Raw genomic sequence first — 21,725 nt, 5'->3', positions numbered from 1 at the left:
TCCTTTTAAAAGAAGAAACCTCTGAAACGTCTGTTCCTTTGCAGCATGTTTATACTGCTGGGGCTTAACACGAGTCTCAATGAAGTACAATAAAGTGTCCAAAAAGTTGAACAATAATTTGACAGCTTCATCCACTCATGACCCTTATCAAAGAATGGAGATGTTTGAAATTTGGTCTATGAGCCTGTAGGTCACCACTGTCGCAATCTGACTGCTGAGATGAACGTGCAGAAAGAGCCCTACAGGCACTACTTGGAGGGAAGCGAACTCCACCAAAAATGGTAGACAGCATTCCTGAACTCCTGCACTAACTTAATGCACCAGTAAGAAATACAGATGACCGTTTAGTTACGGGCACAGTGATGACTATTTGTCAGAACCTCCAAGGCCAGATTTTAATTCAAAGAAATTTCTTAAACTGTATTCCCCCTCCTCTCCCATGGATTGCAAAAGACTGCCAGCATGCAAGGCACACCACTCGGACTGGCCATTACTAGGCCTTGCTAGTGGGAAATTAAGATGGAATTGTAACAAACTTCATTAATACAGTTTGTCATTGTGTACCTTACAATGAACGAGGGAAATTCATATTCTGGCCCTTTTTACTGGCAGATAAAAACTGAGATTACTAGACTGCTAAAAGCATACAGCAAGAGTAGTTAGGCTGATGTGTCAGCAAACCCTCACCAAATTCTGCAGCTTATTTCACAGGGAGTTTGCAACTTGAACAGAATTTTTACAGATGGTAGCATTGCCTTTTAGGAATCAAAAAGGTACTTAGAGTGACCAGCCAAATAACAACTCTGGTACTTGGAGGCAGACTCAGTCCTGTAACTTCACTGTTACAGCCATTATTTCGGCCCTAAACAGAGAATGTGTGGTCAGATTACTAAAGTCACATCAAATTATGATTAATTACTTTAGCACAGGCGTGGCTTTAGAGGTTTAGAGAAAAAAAAACTTTCAATACATGTACATTTTTGCTAGCAAATTCCTATGCATCCCAATGAACATTTCTTCTAAGCCAGCTCATAGTCAGTTCATTTGGTCCAAGAAAGAGCCAGCAAGAAACAAAGGTTCACAAAAGCTTTTTGTTACTGTTTATAAAAAAACAAAATACAAAATAAATGTTAAGACCAACAATAAAAATAACCAGTACAAGTAACAAAAGTGCTCAAGTTGGAGGGGAAGTAAACTTGCCCAGAGCAAACACATACAAACTTTAAATATAATCTTTAATATATTACAAAAATTGGTTAGAGGGAAAATGCTTTAGTAAAATTCTTTTTCAAGTAAGTTTATTTTTCTTTCAAATGACTGCTGGAGGGTTCAGTGACCAGACTGACCTCTTTCACATCAGCCAGCAGCCATTGCTATCTGGATTCTACTTTCACCAAAACCAATAACAAGAACTCTCTACATCTTTACAAGGGGATAAAATAATCATTGACGCTGCCAAGCAACACAGGAAGAAAAATTCACATATTCCCTCAATAGAATGAGCCTCAAGAATTGTTACATGGCAGCATGAAACAGCAATTTTGTACTAGTTCTATTCTTCGAAGAGTCCACTCTTAAAAGACCAAAAAGAATATTGCTTTGTTTGGTTCTTTTAAAAGCCATAAACATCACATATAGATCATTAACTCTTTATGCCAGTAGTCTGAAGCTCTATGTGCTAAGCACTTGATGAAGTCCCAACCTTTGGCATCAAAGTTGATTAAGGTTTTGGTGAAAATGTCCAGTTTGAAATATAAATAATGCACTGAAGAAAGAGGTTGAATTTCTAAGTAAGAATCAGACTGTGTTACAGACAGCATTAACTTAACAGGAGACAGCCACACCCCCCTTTTTAGAGAGAAAAAAAATCTTTAATACTTGACATATTTTCTTTCATTTCAACTCTCTACTGAAAAGCAGCCTTTACTTTTGTCTTCAGTCCAGTGTACTGCTTCAACAAGTCTGTAGCCAGGAAATAAGAAAAGCCCAAAGATACACAAACTTCACATAAGCGTGTTCACAAGTATCAACACTGCAACTGGACTTTGAAGCCAACACAAACTTTTTAGCTGATAGAAGTTTTAGTGCCACCTCTGTGGCCAACACACATTACAATGGAGGAAAACAAAACCCCAAGAACTCCAGGTCAAAAAGATCAAGAAACAGGCAACACCAAAGCCCATCTTGCATTAATGACATTGTTAAAAAGGAGACATTGAAGCCTGATGATGGGAACATGAAGTAGTAACATGTAAGCCACAAAATCCAGACTGAACACGACTGTACCTCCTCAGGTCTCTGGACTGAAACCCAACAGCTTTAACTACTTCTCTAATTTTTAATTCATAGGTATAGATACCTACAACATCTTCAATGAAGTTTAGCCAGCCTGCATCACAGAGAACGCGTACACGTGGGCGAACTCTCTTCTCTTCCTCTCCACAAAGACACTGGAAAGCTGGTTTTAAAGATTTGTATTGCCCCTACCCATTGGCATCATTTTTCACGCATGACAAAATTTCTAAAGTGCAGCAGAGTTCAGAAAGCCTATCAGAGATTCCCAAAAACGTAACAGCAGCAACAGCACCTATGACTAATTTTGCAGGTGCTGTATTAGAATTGTTATTGAGAGAAAATGGGTTTGTATTGCAAGGCTTCCACATTGATCAGTTATAGTACTTATGTAGTGTTAAAGGTTTTTTCCCCAAACATTTTGTCCTCAAGCATTAAAAGGAGTAAAATACAGAAAGTCTTCAGAGACTGTTTAATTTGAAAATAAAGTTTGTAAATTTATGTAGAGCATTTCTTTCATAGTTGCTTGGAATTTGCATGCACAGATACCAACAGCTAATACTGTACATGCACCTTCCAAAAGTTTCTCTCATTAACTCATTCCATTTAAGAAACGGTGTGAGAACAAAAGAGAAGGTGAGTTTCATGTAAATTTTTATTATAAAAAGGTACTTGGGGATGATTTAGCCAGCAAACCAAGAAACCCTTTCCCCACCCCCAAATTTTAAAAACTATCTTGTTATTTTATATTATGAAAAACTGAATCAAACTTCCCTTCCCTCTTATTACCCCTCCTTTTCTTACAGGTACTATATTAATTTTCATGTCATAGGCTCTGGCCATTTCTCACAAAAATAAATATTTTTGTTCAAATGTAGCAGAAGCAGAATACTTCAACAGGTTTCCTTAATATCAACCTCTTTGTCCAGTGCATTAGGACTATACAGTTACATGGAACCAGCCATAAAACTTTACTGATGCACAAGTCCCTGTTACTGGCAAAGGTACAGTACCAAAACAAATCTTTAATACACCGACTAATTTTTTTTTCCAAAATAGAAGATGCATATATTTTTCTGCCTTTTTAATCTTGCAAGCTATAGCTTTATAAATTTCTGATCCAGCAATTATTCCTTAGGGAATATGTTGGTCTTAAATGAACATATTCTATAGCATTATTGATTTAAAATCCTTCTAAGGTATTTCATTAAGATACCAAACCTCTAGCATAACCTAACAACTTGAGACCTGCTAACTTCAGTCAGTGCAATTGAAGTATTTTTTAAAGTGAGCACTGTACCTTTAACCATTCACCTACAAGATGTACATAGGTCGTGGTACACTCAAATTTAAAAAAAGAAATTAACTACAATACTGCATCCTCTTCACTGCCAAACACATCAGAAATTGCTACATATAAAAAAGCACCCCATCCCATACATTCTTTCAGACTGCTCAGATACAGAACTTCTACAGGACTGGAGTGTAGGTGTTTAGGCAAGAAGCATGCACAGCAGAAGGTAGCATTAAAGGCATAGGTCAGAGATAGATAGATGCTAACCAGTAAAATCCATTTTCAATTAGTGAACTGTTTCTCTAGTTTGAGTTTAGAAAAAGGTCATCCAAAATGTTCCAAAACAACTGTTCACACAATAATACACGTACAAAAAGAGGGAACTTACACAAGGAGAAAAGGCAAACATGGCCTGAAATAGCCACTTACACTACACTACTCATTTGTGAGGTTTCAGAGTTCAGTGATATTCTCAGGGCCACTCTAGCCAAGCTCTTCCTTTACTTCGCGTTAGTCTTTGTAAAGCATGTTCCACAGAATATTGTCCGAACAGAAGGAAAAAGGTTATTATTCACTCCCAGCCATTGTCTTTTATCATGTGGGCAAGTTCAATGATAAATTTTCCTTCTTTGTATTTCTGACTGCTCTCAAAAGCATGTTCCTGGAAAGAAGAAAAATCAAGACACTGAATTAAGCTGGGGGAATTAAGTGTTTTAAACATCAAACTTGCATGAAAAATACAAATCAGGACAGATTCTAGTTAACATCCCATATCAGTTACACCAAATCAAGGGTGGGAGGGAGGGAAGAGAGGATCAAGAGAGTTGAGAAGGAAATAGGAGCAAACTACTCATAAGCAGAATCAGCAGATCCACTGTCCCATAGATCTTGCTTTAGAACCTTCCACGTTCTCTCACTGCTCAGGGAATTTTAATGCTTTTTCTAAGTGAAGGTTAGGAAATGGCATGTTATACACATAGTTTCCTTATTCCCAGAAGCAATGAAAAGAGGGAACAGGAACCTTTTTGAGAGCTCTCCTCTATAGTCATCATCAGACGGAACACATTAGGACAACTTTTTCTGTAAGATCTGAAGCTACACCGAATCAATGAAAATCCTACATGCAACACCCAGAATCTAACATTTTCAAAACATCAAACTTGCAACACAGCTGCAAGTGTTACAGGTAACGGTGCAAGCGCATAGATAACTTTTCAAACAACAGATTCAAGTTTGCATTAGTTGTAAGCAGTGTAAACGTGCTCAGTACCATTTATCATCATTTGTACTTTTGTTATATGAATCAACTTTTGCAAGCCAAGAAACTGAAGACCCACTTTGACAACTTCTTCCATCCAGTTTAGTGTACGGGGCTGGTAATCTTGCAGAAAAGGTATTACAGAAGTATTACGTAGCTGAAATAGCACCTATAGCCCTCATCTGTTCTGCAGTCCAGAAACGAGTTATCTGCTACAGCATTCCAGCAGATGTAAGGAAGCAAAACTGCATTACAAACTGCTGTATACAAAAGTACTAGAGCTAACTCACCTACACCTATCAGTATACAGGCTGCTCAATGGCCTACACAAACATCTGTGCTTCAACATACAAACATTTATTGAAGACTTAAGTATATTGCTTACATATTTCCATCCAAGAGTGGTTTTACAGTTTTCACAATAGATATCTGCTACGGCATGTAAACCTGTCAGAAGAACTCTCTCCTCTGCTGGACCACAGCCCACATTTACCCTGGAAAAAAAAAAAAAAAAGGAAAAATTACACTAACTGCATGAGACTGTTTCTTTTCTTACATGTTACCCACCTTTTCTCTAGAGGACAAAAAATAGGTAAAAAAGTGAACACTAAGCAGTAATTGGACACCCCTACAATTTTGGGCTTTTCTTCAAAACCAAGTTGAGACCTCTATAATGGAAGTCTGTACCAGAAAATCAGCACCAACAGCTGAATTTAGAACCAACTCCAAAACAGCAGCAAGGAAAAAGCCTCATAAATATTTCTGTGCTACAGATCAGCAGACTAATCCATGATTAACAAACAGCAATATCAAAACAAAATATCCCATGAAGTACTGCATCGAGCTAGTTTTTTCACGAATAAGTCTACACAGAAAACATGAGGCAAGACTAACCCAAGTTTTTAGACAGTGTTACACAAGAGCAAAATTTTGCCACTTTTGCTGCAGTATTACCAGATCCTTACTACTGCAATTATACTAGAAGTCCCAAGTCACCACTGGCAACTACATATAAAAAGAATTTCAAGGATCTGCAATCAAATCCTTTGCATTTGCAGTTCCATTATCCTGGTCTAAAATAGACTAAGACACTTAACTGCATTTCTTTTTTCCAAAATGCTGCAACAAAATAAACTGCTGAAAAATAAAGACAAAAATGCAATCCTGCATATTAGAAACTTAAAATACATTCATTAGCAAATTCAAAAGAGCCTTATATCATGGGTACAAGGTGCCTAAAATTGCAAATATTAGGCTTGATAAGATCACAGAGACCTTTCACCTCTAGCACATTTACAATATTCAAGGTCATTTAAGATGTACCAAGTTTACTGAAACATTAACCTGTAAATCTATCTAACTATTGCACTGGAAATTCTTCTTTCGACTACAGCAGAGTCATCTAAAGCAAATTTAGTCACACAATATATTTTTACTTCTGGAGTACCTCAGAATGGCAACTCTTACTCAAGACAGTTACCATTACACACACAAAAGGAATTTGATATTAACACCCTCCTCTAAACTTCCATTATTGGCAGAATAACTTAAAATCTAAGATAAACTAATGTGTGCAAAGGGATACTTACGAATCAGCTCAGTAGCTCTTTAGTAACTATTGCTGGTGAGTAAAGCCAGTGTCAAAAAGAACAGAGCAAAGTGCAGCTACGTTAATTCCTACTGTTTTCCACATATGAAGCATTCAAAAGAATTACACTCTACAGGTAGTGTGCATAACCATAACAACATACTCACACAGAATTAAAGAGGTAGGCTCGTCCCTGGCTTCCCTGGAAGGACTGCAAAAAAAAAATTGCGCTTGTTAAAAAACCCCACAAAAACCCCCAACAAAAAAATAGTTCCAGAAGGGTGTGTTAGTAAGCATATAAACATAGTACAGATATAAACGATTTCAGATTAATTACTTTGTATCTCTACGGGGGGGGGGGGGGGGGGGGGGGGAGCCTGGTCAAAGTTTTCACCCACATTAGATTTTTAGCAACAACTTTAAGTTGTTAAGTACTATTGTTCAAAATAAGATGCCCATAATGCAAACAAAACATACTTTTTTCCTACCCCTCTGCAAGATATCAATTCTCTTTTTCCTAGACATCCTTCATTATAATTAAAATAATCTGCTTTTAATGCAAAGGGAATTATTTCCATCTCCTCTGTCCTCTCTGCTGCACCCAAAACATGATTTATTTCAATTTCATTGCATCATTTGACATAAGACCAGTGAAATTCTGAACCAAGTATAAACCCACCATACTGTATTCAGGAAATGCATCTGATCAGTTTATAAGCTCAGCTTTATTTTAATAAAATAATCGTCACCATCAAATGCCCAAGCACAGCCGTATGCTTTCAAATCTCTCACATTCCTGAGAGATTACAGACAAAAGATGACTGTTAGATTTTCTTAGCTGTACCTAAATTAGTGTTTTAGTTCAGAGCAGTAGCACATTTTGAAGTAAAACCCCTAAATCAACCACACTTACTGGGGGTTGGTTTGGCTTGCAGAGCAGTTTCAGTGCCCGTGAACCACATCTTTGTTCCTTGTGTACCAGACTAAACCAGAAGCTCTTCTACTGTGCGCTCTACAAACGCTAATGAAGACACAAAGGCCTGAACCTATGATCAGGCAGCCTTGAGCTACAAACATCCTGGCAAATCTTGTGAGCAGACTAGATCCAGCCATAGGTAAAACATTCAAAATGTCTGTAACACACATCGCTGCTTTCATCTGTTGATTTGTTCCTTCTGTACTGAATTACTTGATAATTTAGACATAGCCATTATTTCCCATTCAAAGATCACACTGAAATGGAGTTTTTCCTTTTTTCTCTCTTCCATACTGAATTCAGTTTTAGAATATCCCTAAACTGTCTTAATGTCTTTATTTTTTTTTGTTGAGAATTCCCCTTCCCTAACCTACTTTCAAAGAAAATTAACAATTTTATCCATGCTGAAGAGAAAGTACAATTGTTTTTAAAGAATGCTTACAGTACTAGTATTAAAAATCAAAGACTAACATTTCTGACCTCACCTTGAATATTTTTGAATGGTGTCAGTAACATTAGGCATGGAACCGCAGGGAGAAGGGCCCTTCTGCAATTGATTCTTCTTCTGACATGTATTTAGTTATATACTTTGAAGTCACTTGACACCAAAATAGGTATTTTGCCAGTCTAATGATTAGCAACATAACACCAGTAACTGTTGTATCTTAACTATTTAGAACAGTTTGCAAAAAAAAATGTAAAAGGAAAATACATATAAATGAACACTTTTTTGATCAACATTAACCAGATTATATACTGCAACAAAGAACATTAAAAAAATCCATGACTCTGGACTACTGTAAGTAGCAATGATGGCAGTAGTTACATACAGCCCTTAGCTACACATAAAATCTCACCTTAAGACACGAAGTTCTACAGCATTAATATTTTAGTATTATTTTAGCAACCATTTAAAAGAATTAAATGGAGATGTTTACTGACATAATGTATTTCTTCATCTATAGCAAAGACAAAAGAAAAGGCACTCTCTCCATTAGCCAGAACTGCAAATCTTATTTTTCACAAAGCAAGGAAAAATAGACAGGCTGTGCAGTACAGTGAAAGCTAAAACTTCAGGTAGGACTGACCCTGAAAGGAGAGACTCAGTTAGTACAGAGTCTGAACAGCTCTGCCAGAATGTAATCCTTATACCTACCTTTAAAACAAACACCCCACCACTATTTCAGTTCTCCTGAGATGCTAAACACACAACTGTCAGAATGGTACAAAACCTACAGTTTGTAGTTCCTGCAGAATAACCAGTGCTCTCTAAATTAGAGGCAGCGTCCCACAATCAATAACGAAGCAGAGAATGCTTACTGCAGATGAAACCAAAACCTATTCATGTATATACTCTCAAAAACGGCCCATTAACAAATAAGTAACTAGCCTGAGTCAACTACACATTTAGAGACAACTGCAGTTGTGCAACCCCAAAATTTAAGAAAAAGCAAAGGAAACACTTTGCAGGTCCTCTTACTAAGAAGTAAACTTAACCTAGAACTTCCTTGTTCCATGTACACAAAATTAAGAGAGAACTTTCAAAGCCATGACGACCATTGTTTTTGGTTAAGCTACTGTAAAAATTCTTACAAGAGTTGTGGCCATTTCTGCTTGCTTTAAAAACTCTTGTGTTGTGAACTAGAATTCACAAATCCTTTTTCAAACTCCACCAAGAAATACTCTCTCCTGTTAAATTAATCATGTGCTAGTTTCTCTAGTTACATTTAATTACATATGCAATCGCATACCAATTAATGTGTGGGGTTTTGTCTGGTCCTACAATATAATTTTTTAAACTACTTACATGCCATACTCGAAGTTTCCCAGCTAGCTGGGAAAGAAAGAGACACCAGAACAAATCAACAGCCAGGAGACCTTTTGAACTACATTACACAATAATTTCTGCCAAGTTTATGTTTAGTCTTGACTTAATATCACCTAATAAAAGCTCTCCTTTGACCCTGCATTTCTCAAAATTAAGCAGAAGGCAGTAACAGGATGCCAGGAATAGCAGAAAAAAGCAGCTCTTCCCTCTCTTGTTTCATAAGCAAAAAAAAAAAGTCTAGCTAAATGAAATACAAACCGCAGGCTGGAAAGTACTGCTTCAGCTTCTCTTTTTTCCTGATGTGTTTTTAAAGATGACTTTTCTTTTCTTTCACCCTTTGCTTTGTTGCCCTAAATATGCTGTACTCTCCTAGGGTTCCCCCCCCTCTCAGAAATGGCCATCTTCATTACCTTCTAATTTTTGGTATTATCACGGTAGACTGGAGAGAGAAGCAAACCAGAATCTTTTCTGGGACAGTCCTCCCTTCCCACCTTATGCAGCTTACTGTTAGCAGCATTTGGCTGATTCATTTCATACCATCTTTCCTACCTACTCACATGTTTAGAGGCCAAGTATTGTATTTACACACCATAGAACAATAGTTTCCTTGCCCAACTGCAAAGATAGAGTTCCTCCACATTTGCATCACCCACAAGTTAACTTGACAGCAACCTGTAGCAATCTGTGTTACTCCATTCTGGAACACAGAACTTGGGTCTAGGCGACTCCAGAGTTTCCTTTAAAATCAACATCCGACCAAACATCAAACATTGAGCATTTAACGGTCTGCACTCCATCCATGTGGAACTCTTATAGACTGACTGAAGTAAAAGCACTGTAGAGATATAAATTTTTAAATTCCTGGGCCTTTTAATTTTTCTTAGAAATTTCTTAGCTTGCCAGAGCTTGGCAGTCATAGTTTCTTATTCACTTGAATAGCTGAGACTTTTTTTCCCCAAAAAAACTGTATCCAAACAACACAAAAAGGTATACATCTGTCACATACGCATTCTCTTGACCACAGAATATTGATTAACATGTAGGGGGTTCCACCTACCAACAGGTACAAGAAAGATTTATTGCAAGAGCTCTACTTCCTGATGCATCCTATTACCAGAAACGAAAAGAGGACAGCTCACTTTAGCACTTGAACTGCTTGCTAAGCTTCTAACTTGGCCATAAAGAGCATTTTGCATAACCAGAAAAAAAATTAATACTGAACAAACATCTGCTTTTACCAGCACGAAGTTTCTCACACTCTGCACTGGATGATTCAGTTATACTGATATGAATTTTAAGAGGCTGACAGGTTAAATGCCTCGTGTGTCAACTCCTCAAAGGAAATGAAAGAGGGTATTTTAAATGGCAGTGTCAAGGACTAACAGGCATAACCGTTCAAGCCAGTCTCCAGACAAATTGCCCTTCTACAGAATAAACATCACCTATGCAAACACAAACTTTTACTTTGCCAGATTTGCTCAGCACTTCCAAGATTGCTAGCACTATACATAAATCATAACTAAAACAGAACATTCTATTAAATCTGAGTCTTGAATGTGTCTTAGGAATTAGAAGACAGTGGCAAGTGTGAGCAACTGTCATCAATAATGACTCACATCAATCAACATTTTGACTGAGAAGCTGGGCAATTTATCAGTTCAACTAGTATTAGCAGTTAAAACAAACTTGCTTAAGTCTGTCTTTTCATGTTCCTTAATTAATAATATTGCATTGATTTTATGAGTTAACTTTTTCCCCTAGAAAATCCACATCTTTGACTAACTGTCCATTCCTACAGGAAGATGTCTACAAGATCTGAAACTTTTTCTTGTTTCAGCACAGTTGAAAGTATCTAGAATATCTGATAGTGTAAGCAAACCTGCTTGACTGTGCTTAGGAACTACACTTAAGGTTGACTGCAAGAATAGTTCGGTATTACAATCTTCTCAAGTCATCTGACAGACCTCTGTCATCAACACATTTTGTAGTAAAGAAACTCTATAAATGTTTCACTTACACACTAGTACATACCTGCAGAATTGGATATGATCTATGCTTCTAAGTTAAACTCATCATTACCTCTAACACCAGGATTAGCTGTTTTACCCAGTAGAAAAGGAAGTATCAGTTAAGCAGAAGTAGTATTTACTGCCCTCAGGCATACCTAAGGGCATGGCTGGGGGGAAGGGAAGCTAGTAAAAAGCTTATGTAATTAATTATTCCCCACAGATGGGATTACATTGCATGGCTAGAGATCATGCTCCACAGAAAACATCCAGAGAACCTGCCATCTTAGCATGTTATTAAAGGTGCAGCAGGCATTATTATAAGCAAGTCAGAATGGCATTAACAGTATCTTCCATAAGCACAGCTTGAACACTACTCACAACATGGAAAAATGATTTTGAAGAACGCAAGTGAAAGTAGTCCATAGGGAGGTTTTTTTGTTTCATTTTTCTTGAGTTTCCTTTCATTTGCTAGAGCTCACTTTACAAGCTAAAATAGTTCAACTTGAATTAGCACTCTGAACAAATACGCAATTCAAACAAATATTACTGAGTAATTTGGAAGATGGTATTGTTATGGGCAATATTCTTAAGGTAAACGAGAAACATTCAAGTGCTCTCATGTCCAAAATTATCTTCTCAGCAAGATGCATCAAAGACTGTAAGGATATCCTGTCACTTCAAGATATGCAAAATAAATTCAGAAAACTGAATTCAACATAAGATACTGACAAAAAAAAATTATCATGGAAAAACAGATTTGTTCCATTTAATATTTCTCTCAGATCCAACTCCTCAATACCACAGATAACTAGAGATAATGCTGCTCAGCTGTTTACTGGGCAAGTGCTAGATTACTCCAAGTATTAAAAATTTTCTCAAAGTACATTTTCATTCAAGTATTTACTAATTTTAACAAAGCAAGTTATGAAGTTCAATATGTAGAGAATAACCTTAAAAAATTTCACCCCCAAAACTGCATGCTTGCAGATTTGGCAAATGATATTTCCCCAACTGAAGACTTTGTCAGGCAGAACAAGTTATCTTGAGTTATAGACCATCTTGAATGTATTTCAGAAATAATTATGTCAAAACACTCCTGGAGTAGAACACTTCCCTTGCACACTTTCCAGCTCCTTTAAGCCTTCAAATCTGTTCTTGGATGTTTCCCAAAGATAGCTTCTCTTCCAAAAACTAGATTCTGACCCCAAGACAAAAAAAACCCAGAACCTCAAAAACTAGAAGCCTCTTAGAGAAAAAAAATTATCACCAGAATATTTATGAAACTAGGTCCATTCTCAGCTTTTCCAGCAGGAAACAAAAATGGCCTTCAAGCATACAACAGGCCCAACTATCCTTCCAAGTACTCCCTACATCATAAGCAACAGCAGATTACCAAATTGAGTCAAGCTAAGAACAGTATATTTACTTAAAGACAATAAACCCTTAAAAAAATTCCTCTTGAACTCATCAGTTAAACAGTGGAGGACAAAGACACAGATTGCTAAGCAAGGCTAAAAATGTTCTGGCATCTATTTAAGCTGAAGGCTTTTCCTTCTCATCAATAATATAACAGCAGACATACTGAATGCCTCAAAGAACTAAATTTAACCAGCAAGACTGTTCTTTTACCCATAAGGTGCAAGGATTTCCCATTGAAGTCAGTGACAGTTACATATATATATACCTTTCTGCAGAACTTGTTCTTGAAAATATTGACACATCTAGTCTTGTCTGTGACTTCATATGACTTTATCCCACTCTGGTCAGAAATGCTTTGCAATGACTGAGACAGAAGAAAGTGACAGTATTTACACAGGCATCTATACAAAGTAATCCAGTTTTTCTTCCATTCCCAGCATTAAGGCACATTGCAAGAAGATTCAACAGTCTTTCAAGCAGGTCAACCTTGAGTAACAAAGCATTAGCCTTTGTGGTATATCCACTAGGTTCCAAGATTTCTATTACAGATATTTATTTCTTTCTCATTTGTTACGCCGCACCTGAATTTCTAAGCAATTACTGGAACTATAGTGGGTACAAGCCATTCTCAAGTGCATTGAAAATTATGCTCTTCAAGCAACATTTGCCTCCTATAAAATTTACTGCTAATAATCACTGCACATTCTCTACCATTTACAAATAAATCAGAAGAAAGCTCTTTCAGTTAAGCCTTTCGTAAAATTTATTTCAAAATCACTTTAAAAGCAGCATACATACAACATTTTGTACAGGCTACTTAAGTGGCAACCTCCCCTGGCCTTCAAAGAGTCTTGCAAACATTATTACTCAAAACTTAACTATGTCAATTTTTTTTAATTGTTGGTATTTTTCAAATTATTAACATACACCATTTGGTTGCCTTTTAGGCACTGTTTGAACATTTTAAATCAAACAAGTGCCTCCTATGGCATCAATTTTTTGCCTTGCTCTTTATTAAGGCCTGTGGTTGCTCGCTGATAGAGGTTACTTCTTCTGTGCCTGTCGTCATAGTAGGATGATTCCAAAAATCTCCAGCGGCTTCCTTAAAGAAATAAAAAAGCTGCAGTTTCTTCCCCTGTCCTCTGAACATTCCCCAATGTAGTGGAGACAGGTATGCTCCTAATAGTTTGGGTTTAAGTGTTTTAACATTCACTTTCAAGTCTTCATCAAAGAAACAGGAAATCCAGCACTTGTGGACTTGTTAACAATGGAAATACTGTAGAGTCCAAGACATACCTAAGATCACTTCAAAATTACACTTATTCCAATTAAAAGTAATCTACAACAGTCAGATTAGTTAATTAACTAATTCTAGTTAGTTCTCTTGTGTATCCTTCAGTGTTTTCCCCAAGATGACTGGAGTTACAAATTATGGCGACTGTTCATACAAGTGTGCCTGTGTTCAGCTGTACAGACTAATGTTTGTCAACATCTCTACGGCTGACAACCTCCTAGTTTGGGACTCCTGTTCTCTACCAGCCTTCTTTCCATTCCTCCCCAGACACAGAAAACAAGATTATAGAGCAAAAATATCTAGAAATGTGCTCTAATCACTTAACATCCAAGTTTATTTCAACACTAGGCAAAACACTGAGTGCTTTCATAATTGTGCAGAAAACTAAAGCTATAGTGATGATGAATTCACCTGTGCGGGTAGCACATTTTTATACTGTCTCATTAGTCTGCATTCTTATTTCTAAGCCCTTGCCTAGACTCTTGGTTGACATTTATCACCAGCAAGGGCACAAAAAAAAAAAAGCACTTCATGATTTAATTCTAAGGCAAGAAAGAGATCCTGCTGCTCAAACAGAACAGATATAAAAAGGCAATTCATGTATGCTGCCATCCTTGTCAGACAACTGGCATCAACAGCTCTCAAAGGCAGAAAACCCACAAATCTGTATTGAAGTCTGGTATTCTGAGGACCAGAATCAAAGGGATGATTGACAGAAATATGGAGTACTCTTTGCTTTTCCATTACAGACCAACATTTAAGAAAAACACCACTCATTTCATACCTTATCTTTTCATCTTGGAGTTGGAAACCTCATAGTGTCAGGTGTAACGAATGCTTATGCCTCAAAGCACATTAGAAAGCTAGTTGTAGCTGCTTTAAATTAAAGAGTACACCACTTATTTTGACTCTTTTTCCCTGACCACACAGAAAAAAGCAATCACCATGCACCCAGGAAATGTGTGGCTGGGGGAGACACCAAAATGAAGCAGTTATGGCTAGGTACCAAATACTGTCTGCCTTTATCTGCTAAAGAGTGTTCATGGCACTAGAGCCTGGAGAGAGAATGTACAGTAAGCATTTGGAAATAAGTGAGAAACTGTAACCATAAATTCTATACAGTAAGTGTTACACAGAGCTCTAGCTTTTAACTAGGCCCTCAAAGCAAGGGAGGTGGGGTGGGTGCAGAAATCAGGTTGATCAGAGCAATTTTCTGCTCCATCAATAAATCCAGAACAGCACAGGAGCTGCAGTGTTCTCAGTTAACTTTAGATTGTATAGAATGAACTTGCTACACTTCAGGTTTATTTTCAGTATTTTTGCTGCAGCTGAGTAGTTATAGTAACTAGGATTAGATAATTGTTAGTATAAATGAAAAATACCTCTCATTAACGTAAGTTCAATGCACATAATGTGCATCAATGAAAGCACTTTAAGAGAACTTCAGAAAAAATTCATATAAAACTCAGATGAGGTACACTCATCTGTTAGCCCTTTTACAGTTCTGTACACATGTTGTCCAGGATATTTCTTCAGTTTTTATTTTCCAGGTTAATCTGTGTTTTCATTTAAAAAGAATCAATTCTTATTTCCTCCCACCACTCTGCCTACCATCTCCCAGCACAGCACGACTAATTTTTAGTGATCCAAGTGTAAACTATTGCTTTGCAGTTGTTTCCATCAGAACTTTGCAGTGGTGGAATACATACAAGTTAAAGGAGAGCGGGTTTTTTAAAGCTATGTTCCAAATACAAGTACAATAGAGGAGAAATGTTCTTTTTATTTTACAAACATACAAAAAGATACACCTCACACTTAAATGTATTTCTCATTATCACACAGATTTAGACAATAAAATATGGTCAAGAAGTCTTATGTTGACAGAATAGGGATCAGCTGTCAAAAGCATACGGTCAATACACAAGTACAGAAACATTTGTAAGATGTCTTCACTGAAAATTATGGAAGCCAGAAATAAAGTAGAATCCATATCTAACTCTCTTCCCAATACCTTAGAAACCACTTAGAAATATTTGTATTAGATAATTTTTTAAAGAGTTCTCCATGTTCTTTGAATGGAAAATTTGATTTTTTTAATGTTTGAAATTTATGAAGCTGTAATATGAACAGGTGACTTGCTTAAGAACATACTCAAAATATTATGCTGACCAAAACTCCCAAGACCTTGGAGAACAACTAGCTCATGTAGTAACTGTGGCAGTTTAGTCAACACGTGAAAATCCAAGTCCACTAAAAGAGCTTCTTATTAAGCGTGTCTGCTTGGATTGCATTTTCTCAACGAATTTATACATCTCAAGAGATACAGCTAGCAGTTTCATTCTTCTTGTAGGCATCTACAGCCCACAGTTGTAGTTCAGGAAAGATTAACCTCTCCCACTAGTTTTTGGCCCAGAACACAGGCAGAGCAGAAGCAGGCAAGCAATAAGCAACCAATAAGCTGCCAAGAACTGTCTCCAGCTTTACTATCTGAATCAAAAAGTTGTCTTGAGATCTAAACAAAGATCAAAGATTAGTAATGCAAGAAAAACTGTATGTGGAAAACCCTATTATTTCTTTGAAGCCTTCTAAGGGGTAAGCAAGCAGATATACTTTCTTCTCATCCAAGAAAACCTCAATTCAGCAGTGGCAGCATTCTCAAAACTGCCACCCCACTCCCCTCCAATCTCTTCAGCACTCAAGAAGAACATCACCTTACATCACCTTAATGCTGCTGAACACACAAACAGGCAGGAGCAACACATGAACTTAGTTATAAAGGGTTTGCCACTAAAAATTTTATTTGACAAAACAGTTATATAGAAAGCAATTTGTATTAAGAGGTTTGAAAAGCAACTGAAGTGTTTTCTCCAGGACACCATTAAGAACAAATTCATCAGGCCCTTATTTGAAACAAAGAATGAGCAAGTCTATCAAGTATTTATCCCAAACTTCAAGTTCTCCTACATATTTCATACATCACAAATCTTGGTTTCTTCCAGCAACAGGTAAGGACAGGCCTAGCCTGTTTCAAGGATCCACACATTCTCTAAGCTTAAGTTTAGATACTCCAACTATTTTGAATATCTCAGGCTAATCATATTCCTTAGGAACTGGTATACGGCAGAAGTAAATGTGTTTACAGATTCCACAACAGAAGTGGAACATTCTGGAAACAGCCAGTTTTGTGACCTTCAGAGTCAAAAATAATTTTTCTGGAATAACCATAACCAGAATAATTTCCCTACCCAGAGATCCATGTTTTCTTCTGACAGTTCTCCTTAGCAATTTTTCAAATATGACAGCTCACAAATAGTACCTACCTGACAGTAGACAGAGGTTGTTAATATGGGGAATGTATTAGATCAGCCTTTATGTCACATTCAAAAGTTTCCAGAATATGTCCAGTCCTCAGTACACAACATTTATGACCCAAGAGTGAACCCAGGGAAGACACTTTGAATTATCCATCAATTTGCATCCCTTATCTAGTGGGAGCAGTGATACAGTGATAACCATTTTGGTTAAGAAATAATTCATGAGGTCTCTAAACAAACCACTTGCCTTGGAGATCAATTCATCATGATTGGCTAGATGGGCTCTGCAGTGGATACAGCTGTAGGTTCGGTGACAGTTTGGCAGGTAAGCCTGGAACGTTTTTGATTTTGTCATTTTTACCATCTCTGCTGGTGGCTCCTCACTCAGCTCAGGGCTGGCACTTGAAGAATTACAACTTTGCTGAACTCGCTGACAAAAGAAACACTGGAATATGCAAGCAAAAGCCGTTGTTGTTCTGGAGTGTGTGTGGCACTTTCCACACAAGTGACAGAAGAGAAACAGTCACAACCTGTAGGTGAAAAGAGCAGAACAATTAGCAGCTTACAACAAGGCCAGAATAAGCTAGTTATTCAACAACTCTAGACACAAAGCAAAGTGTTACTTAGAGCAAATGCCTGGCTGAAATACAGGCCCCTTGTTCTATGAAACTGCACAATTTAAGTTTCATCCAACACAGCCACAAGCAGTTCTGCTCCACTAGTGGCTTCTACTACATCACACTGTAATGAAGGAGGAGATTTGAACAGTTCTCCATGAAACACAAGCATTTTCTACAATACACCAGGTACATTCTTTAAGATAGCCATGTAGAAAACTACAGCAAAAAGGCAGGGGATTAGAGAAAGCTGTCTTTCAAGTTCCAGTGGTCAGTTCCAATACAGCAAGCAACAAGGCATCTTGGAAAACACTTGCTATGTCCAACAATAAACATACAATAGATATTTGCACTTCAGCTTTCAGCAAAAATCCTGCTGTATCACATCTAAGTTAAATACCAGGTAAGATGCCATCAGCCTATTCAGGGATCCATGTCTCCTCTTTCAAGCTCAGCAGAGTTACACCTCTAGGCAAAGACCTTTTTGACTAGTGTCCTGATCAAAGCTAATTAGACACTTCCTCACTCTACCAGAATAGTCTTAACGGATGCTACCAAGTCAGATAATGAAAGCTAAATTCTACACAGAGGATACCCAACTGCATTCTTAATCCTCAAGAGTGCCTTTAAGAGACAACAGATGCACGAACAGAGAAGGCCAGACCTCCCTGCTATGCTGGAAAGCAAGCCTTTTTTAGAGTTTGCCTAAAAATTACAGATTCTAAATACTCATAACATCCACTGATCTGTCAAAGGCCATCAGTTACCACACTATATACATCAAGCTAATGAGCAATCCAAACAGGAACACTGCAGTCACTTATGTCATCAGCTATCAGGTGACTGACAGAGTAGGTCAATAACACAAACACAGAAGTGAGAGCCAACATAGAGAATTTACAGTACTTTGATCCAGCTATTAAAATGAGCATGCAAACCACTCAGTCATAAACTGTGTGCAGGGCAGCAGTTAACTACTGTTCCAGCAGTAGGATACTAGTAACACAAATAGAGCAGATAATGAAAGCCACATAAATTAAAGATTGATCATAGGAAGCCATCACTGTGCTTCAAAAGAAGCCTTGAGAAAATAATCTGTACAGCAGGCCTAGCACAAGAGACAACCACACCAAGATTTAATGGGTTTGGAGGTTTTTTCTGTAGTTTGGGGGGGGGGGGGGGGGGGGGTGTTAATCTTAAGCTTATTATCACAGCAGGAAAAAAGACTCAATAACTACTGAAGGACTTGCTACAAGAAAATTTCTTACACAGAATTGCAAAGGCAGAGATAAGCCACAAACAAGATATGTAGCAGAACATATGGAATCCAAAAAAATAAAGCACCAATGGGAGCAAGTTGCCATCCAAAGCATGTACCTACACATCAGAACGATTGGACTTTTCTTAGTCCCTGAAAAGAAAAACAATTTGATAAGGGATAAATACATCTGAAATATTAACCCAGTTAGCATGGAGAGCAGAACTTAATTACTAATACAGTCATTTAAACAAATATTATATACCTGTTGTCCCAAGATAATTTAATTATAACTGCAAAGTGAAGAACAATTAAGAGTGTTTGAAGAAAACAGCTTGCTTTTGTAGAACAGCTAGATATTGAGCCACAATCATTAGAGGTAACAAATTATAGGAGAAAGATGACAAAAGAAATACAATCCTGGAAGGTAAACATGAGGTCTCCTTTAAATTCCCTGCTTGAACTCTTAATGTTAGAAAGTTACAGATCCTATTTAGGTTCACAGAAATGGAAAAAAACCATGGTTGCAGTATGAAAGGCACCACAAAGAAAGATGTTTTGACTTTGGATTAGATCCTTTTGATCAGTAATTGAAACACGACTTCAATGCTTGCAGAAGTTCAGCAAATTGAACACAAGAAAAACAGTTTTCTTGAAGGCATTCCTAGAAGCTCTTTTAATTCACACTTCCGAAGGCAATCTGGACTCTTTCAGACTCAATACAGAGTTCTTCAACTACAGAAATTAAAGAATTCCAAATCTGTATTTGATATTAGTCTCTTCGAAAAGAAGGCAATCCTAAGTGTTTGATACACACCATAAGAACCACAGAACTTGTTGCTTTGTGATATTGTAAGGCAAGATTCAGAACATGAAGCATTTTGTACTTGCTCTAGTAATGGTAAACAAATCCAGTCTCATTTCACTCATAGTTATGAGCAGCAGCAGGTTCCACAGCATTGTTTAATATTTGCAGAAAGCACTGCAAAACCTGAGGCAACTATTTCTTTCTCACTCTTAAGACAACAGCACAGTCTGTGCTTTGGTCACGCACATGACAGCGAGGTTCCCTGAAGATCTAAGCCATTTGAAAGAAATTGCAAAGTTAAGCGCAAAAGCAAGGGTACAGGTCGCTATCCGTTTCCAAACGGCTGCCCAGACCCCGCTCCGGGTGCCTTTCGTTCGTACCTACCCGTCCAGAGCCCACAGGAACCCCTAGAAGCACTAACGGTATCGGCCCCCGCCCCACACGGCCGGCAGCGGGAACGCGAACGGACCGGTCCTTTAACCCCCTCCCGAGGGCCGCAGCACGGTGCGGCGGGCACCGCGCACCGGGGGCCGTCCCCAGGCCGCCGGCCCCCGCCCCGAGGGACGCCCCAAGGGCCGGCGTCGCGGGGATGAATCATTAACGGCCCCGGCCCGCCGCCCGCACCCGTGACGTCACCGGGGAGGGGCGCCGGGTGGCCAATGGGTCGGGGGGGGCGGCCCCGCCCCGCGCAGCTCCCGGATGTGTAAACAAACACCCCGATGAGCGTGGCGGGGGGGGGCGGCCCGCACGGGCGGAGCGGGCACGGGGCGGTACGCGGGGCGGCGGGGTCTGCTCCGCCGGATAAGCTGCGGCCGGGCGCCGCCGCCGGGGGGAAAATAAAGGCGAGCAGCTTCCTTGTGTGCGCGGGGATCTTCACACCGCTGCCTGGAACCACACACAAGCGCGTGGGGAAATAAAACATGTAAGAAATCAGCCTCCCGTCATTCTTCCAGGGCTCAGAAAAAAAAAAAAAATCAGTGACACAAACCAAGCTTAAGAGTCTTTGCGTAGCTCCCCAAAGCCGGACAAAGCCTACGCACGCACTCCTGGTAAGCTGCGATTTGATTACTCCAGCAAGGAAAAACCTCACGAAGTTAAAAAATGAGACACAGGAGCCTAATTTTCACTTTACATACCGAGAAATAACAGGAAAAACAATGCGAGGAGAAAAGTTACCGGCAGAGACAGAGCTCGCTTTCCCTGCCGGGAGGGAGCTACTGCTCCGTGCACGTTTAAGCCTCTTCCTCTCTCACGCCTGAGCACAAAGCCGCCACGGCGGGTGACGCCGTTGCCTTTTCTCTCCCACCCGCGGCGATCCTCGCCGGACAACGGCTTGTTTCCCCCAGACCGCCGACACGCTGCCGGGAACAGCCGTGCGCGGCCACCCAAACGTGGACCGGCTCTCTTCCAGCTCGCCGGCTCCGTCCCCGGAGGACCTCGGACAGGGACCCGCCGCACCGTTCCTGGGGCCCTCGCAGGACGTAAAAGAGCGCGGGGGGAACCCGCCGGACCACTGCTCGCCGAGGTCTGCTTCCCCCCCCCCCCCCCATTATGTAAACCATCACCACCCGCCCTGTAACGAGGAGGCTACAGGCAGGCAGCGCTGCCGTCATTTCCAGGCGCTATAAATAGCGCCCGAGCCCTCCTCCCGCCAGCAAAGTTGCCTCGGCGGCCCCTTGCCCCGCGCACACAGGAAACCGCGACACCCCCCCTCCCCCCCCCGGCCGAGGGTGCAACACGGGGCTCCTCTCGCAGCCGCCTGCTCACCCA

The 21,725-nt window shown here is 39.2% G+C and overlaps 1 protein-coding gene across 1 annotated transcript; it reads right to left on the bottom strand.

The window, feature by feature from the left end:
* Positions 1-3,321: 3,321 nt before the first annotated feature.
* YPEL1 (yippee like 1) lies at positions 3,322-17,668 on the bottom strand. The gene is made up of 4 exons (XM_009947800.2): positions 17,520-17,668; positions 6,600-6,643; positions 5,230-5,338; positions 3,322-4,247 (listed from the first exon to the last, which is right to left on the bottom strand). Exons 1-4 carry the CDS (start codon positions 17,634-17,636, stop codon positions 4,158-4,160), a joined length of 360 nt encoding a protein of 119 aa, XP_009946102.1. The 5' UTR covers positions 17,637-17,668; the 3' UTR covers positions 3,322-4,157.
* Between the last annotated feature and the right edge of the window lie 4,057 nt (positions 17,669-21,725).

This window comes from Leptosomus discolor, chromosome 16, assembly GCF_034619465.1.
Source record: "Leptosomus discolor isolate bLepDis1 chromosome 16, bLepDis1.hap2, whole genome shotgun sequence".
In the NCBI taxonomy this organism is placed as follows: Eukaryota; Metazoa; Chordata; class Aves; order Leptosomiformes; family Leptosomidae; genus Leptosomus; species Leptosomus discolor.
This window is presented reverse-complemented; position numbering and strand designations above follow the sequence as displayed.

Bases quoted from the DNA above. Each gene is read 5' to 3' on its own strand.
- YPEL1 (XM_009947800.2), bottom strand. From the start codon at position 17,636: ATGGTAAAAATGACAAAATCAAAAACGTTCCAGGCTTACCTGCCAAAC. The intron at 5,339-6,599 runs GTGAGTATGTTG...TTTTTTTTCCAG, and splicing joins GCCTACCTCTTTAATTCTGT to GGTAAATGTGGGCTGTGGTC. The intron at 4,248-5,229 runs GTAAGCAATATA...TCTTCTTTCCAG, and splicing joins CCACTCTTGGATGGAAATAT to GAACATGCTTTTGAGAGCAG.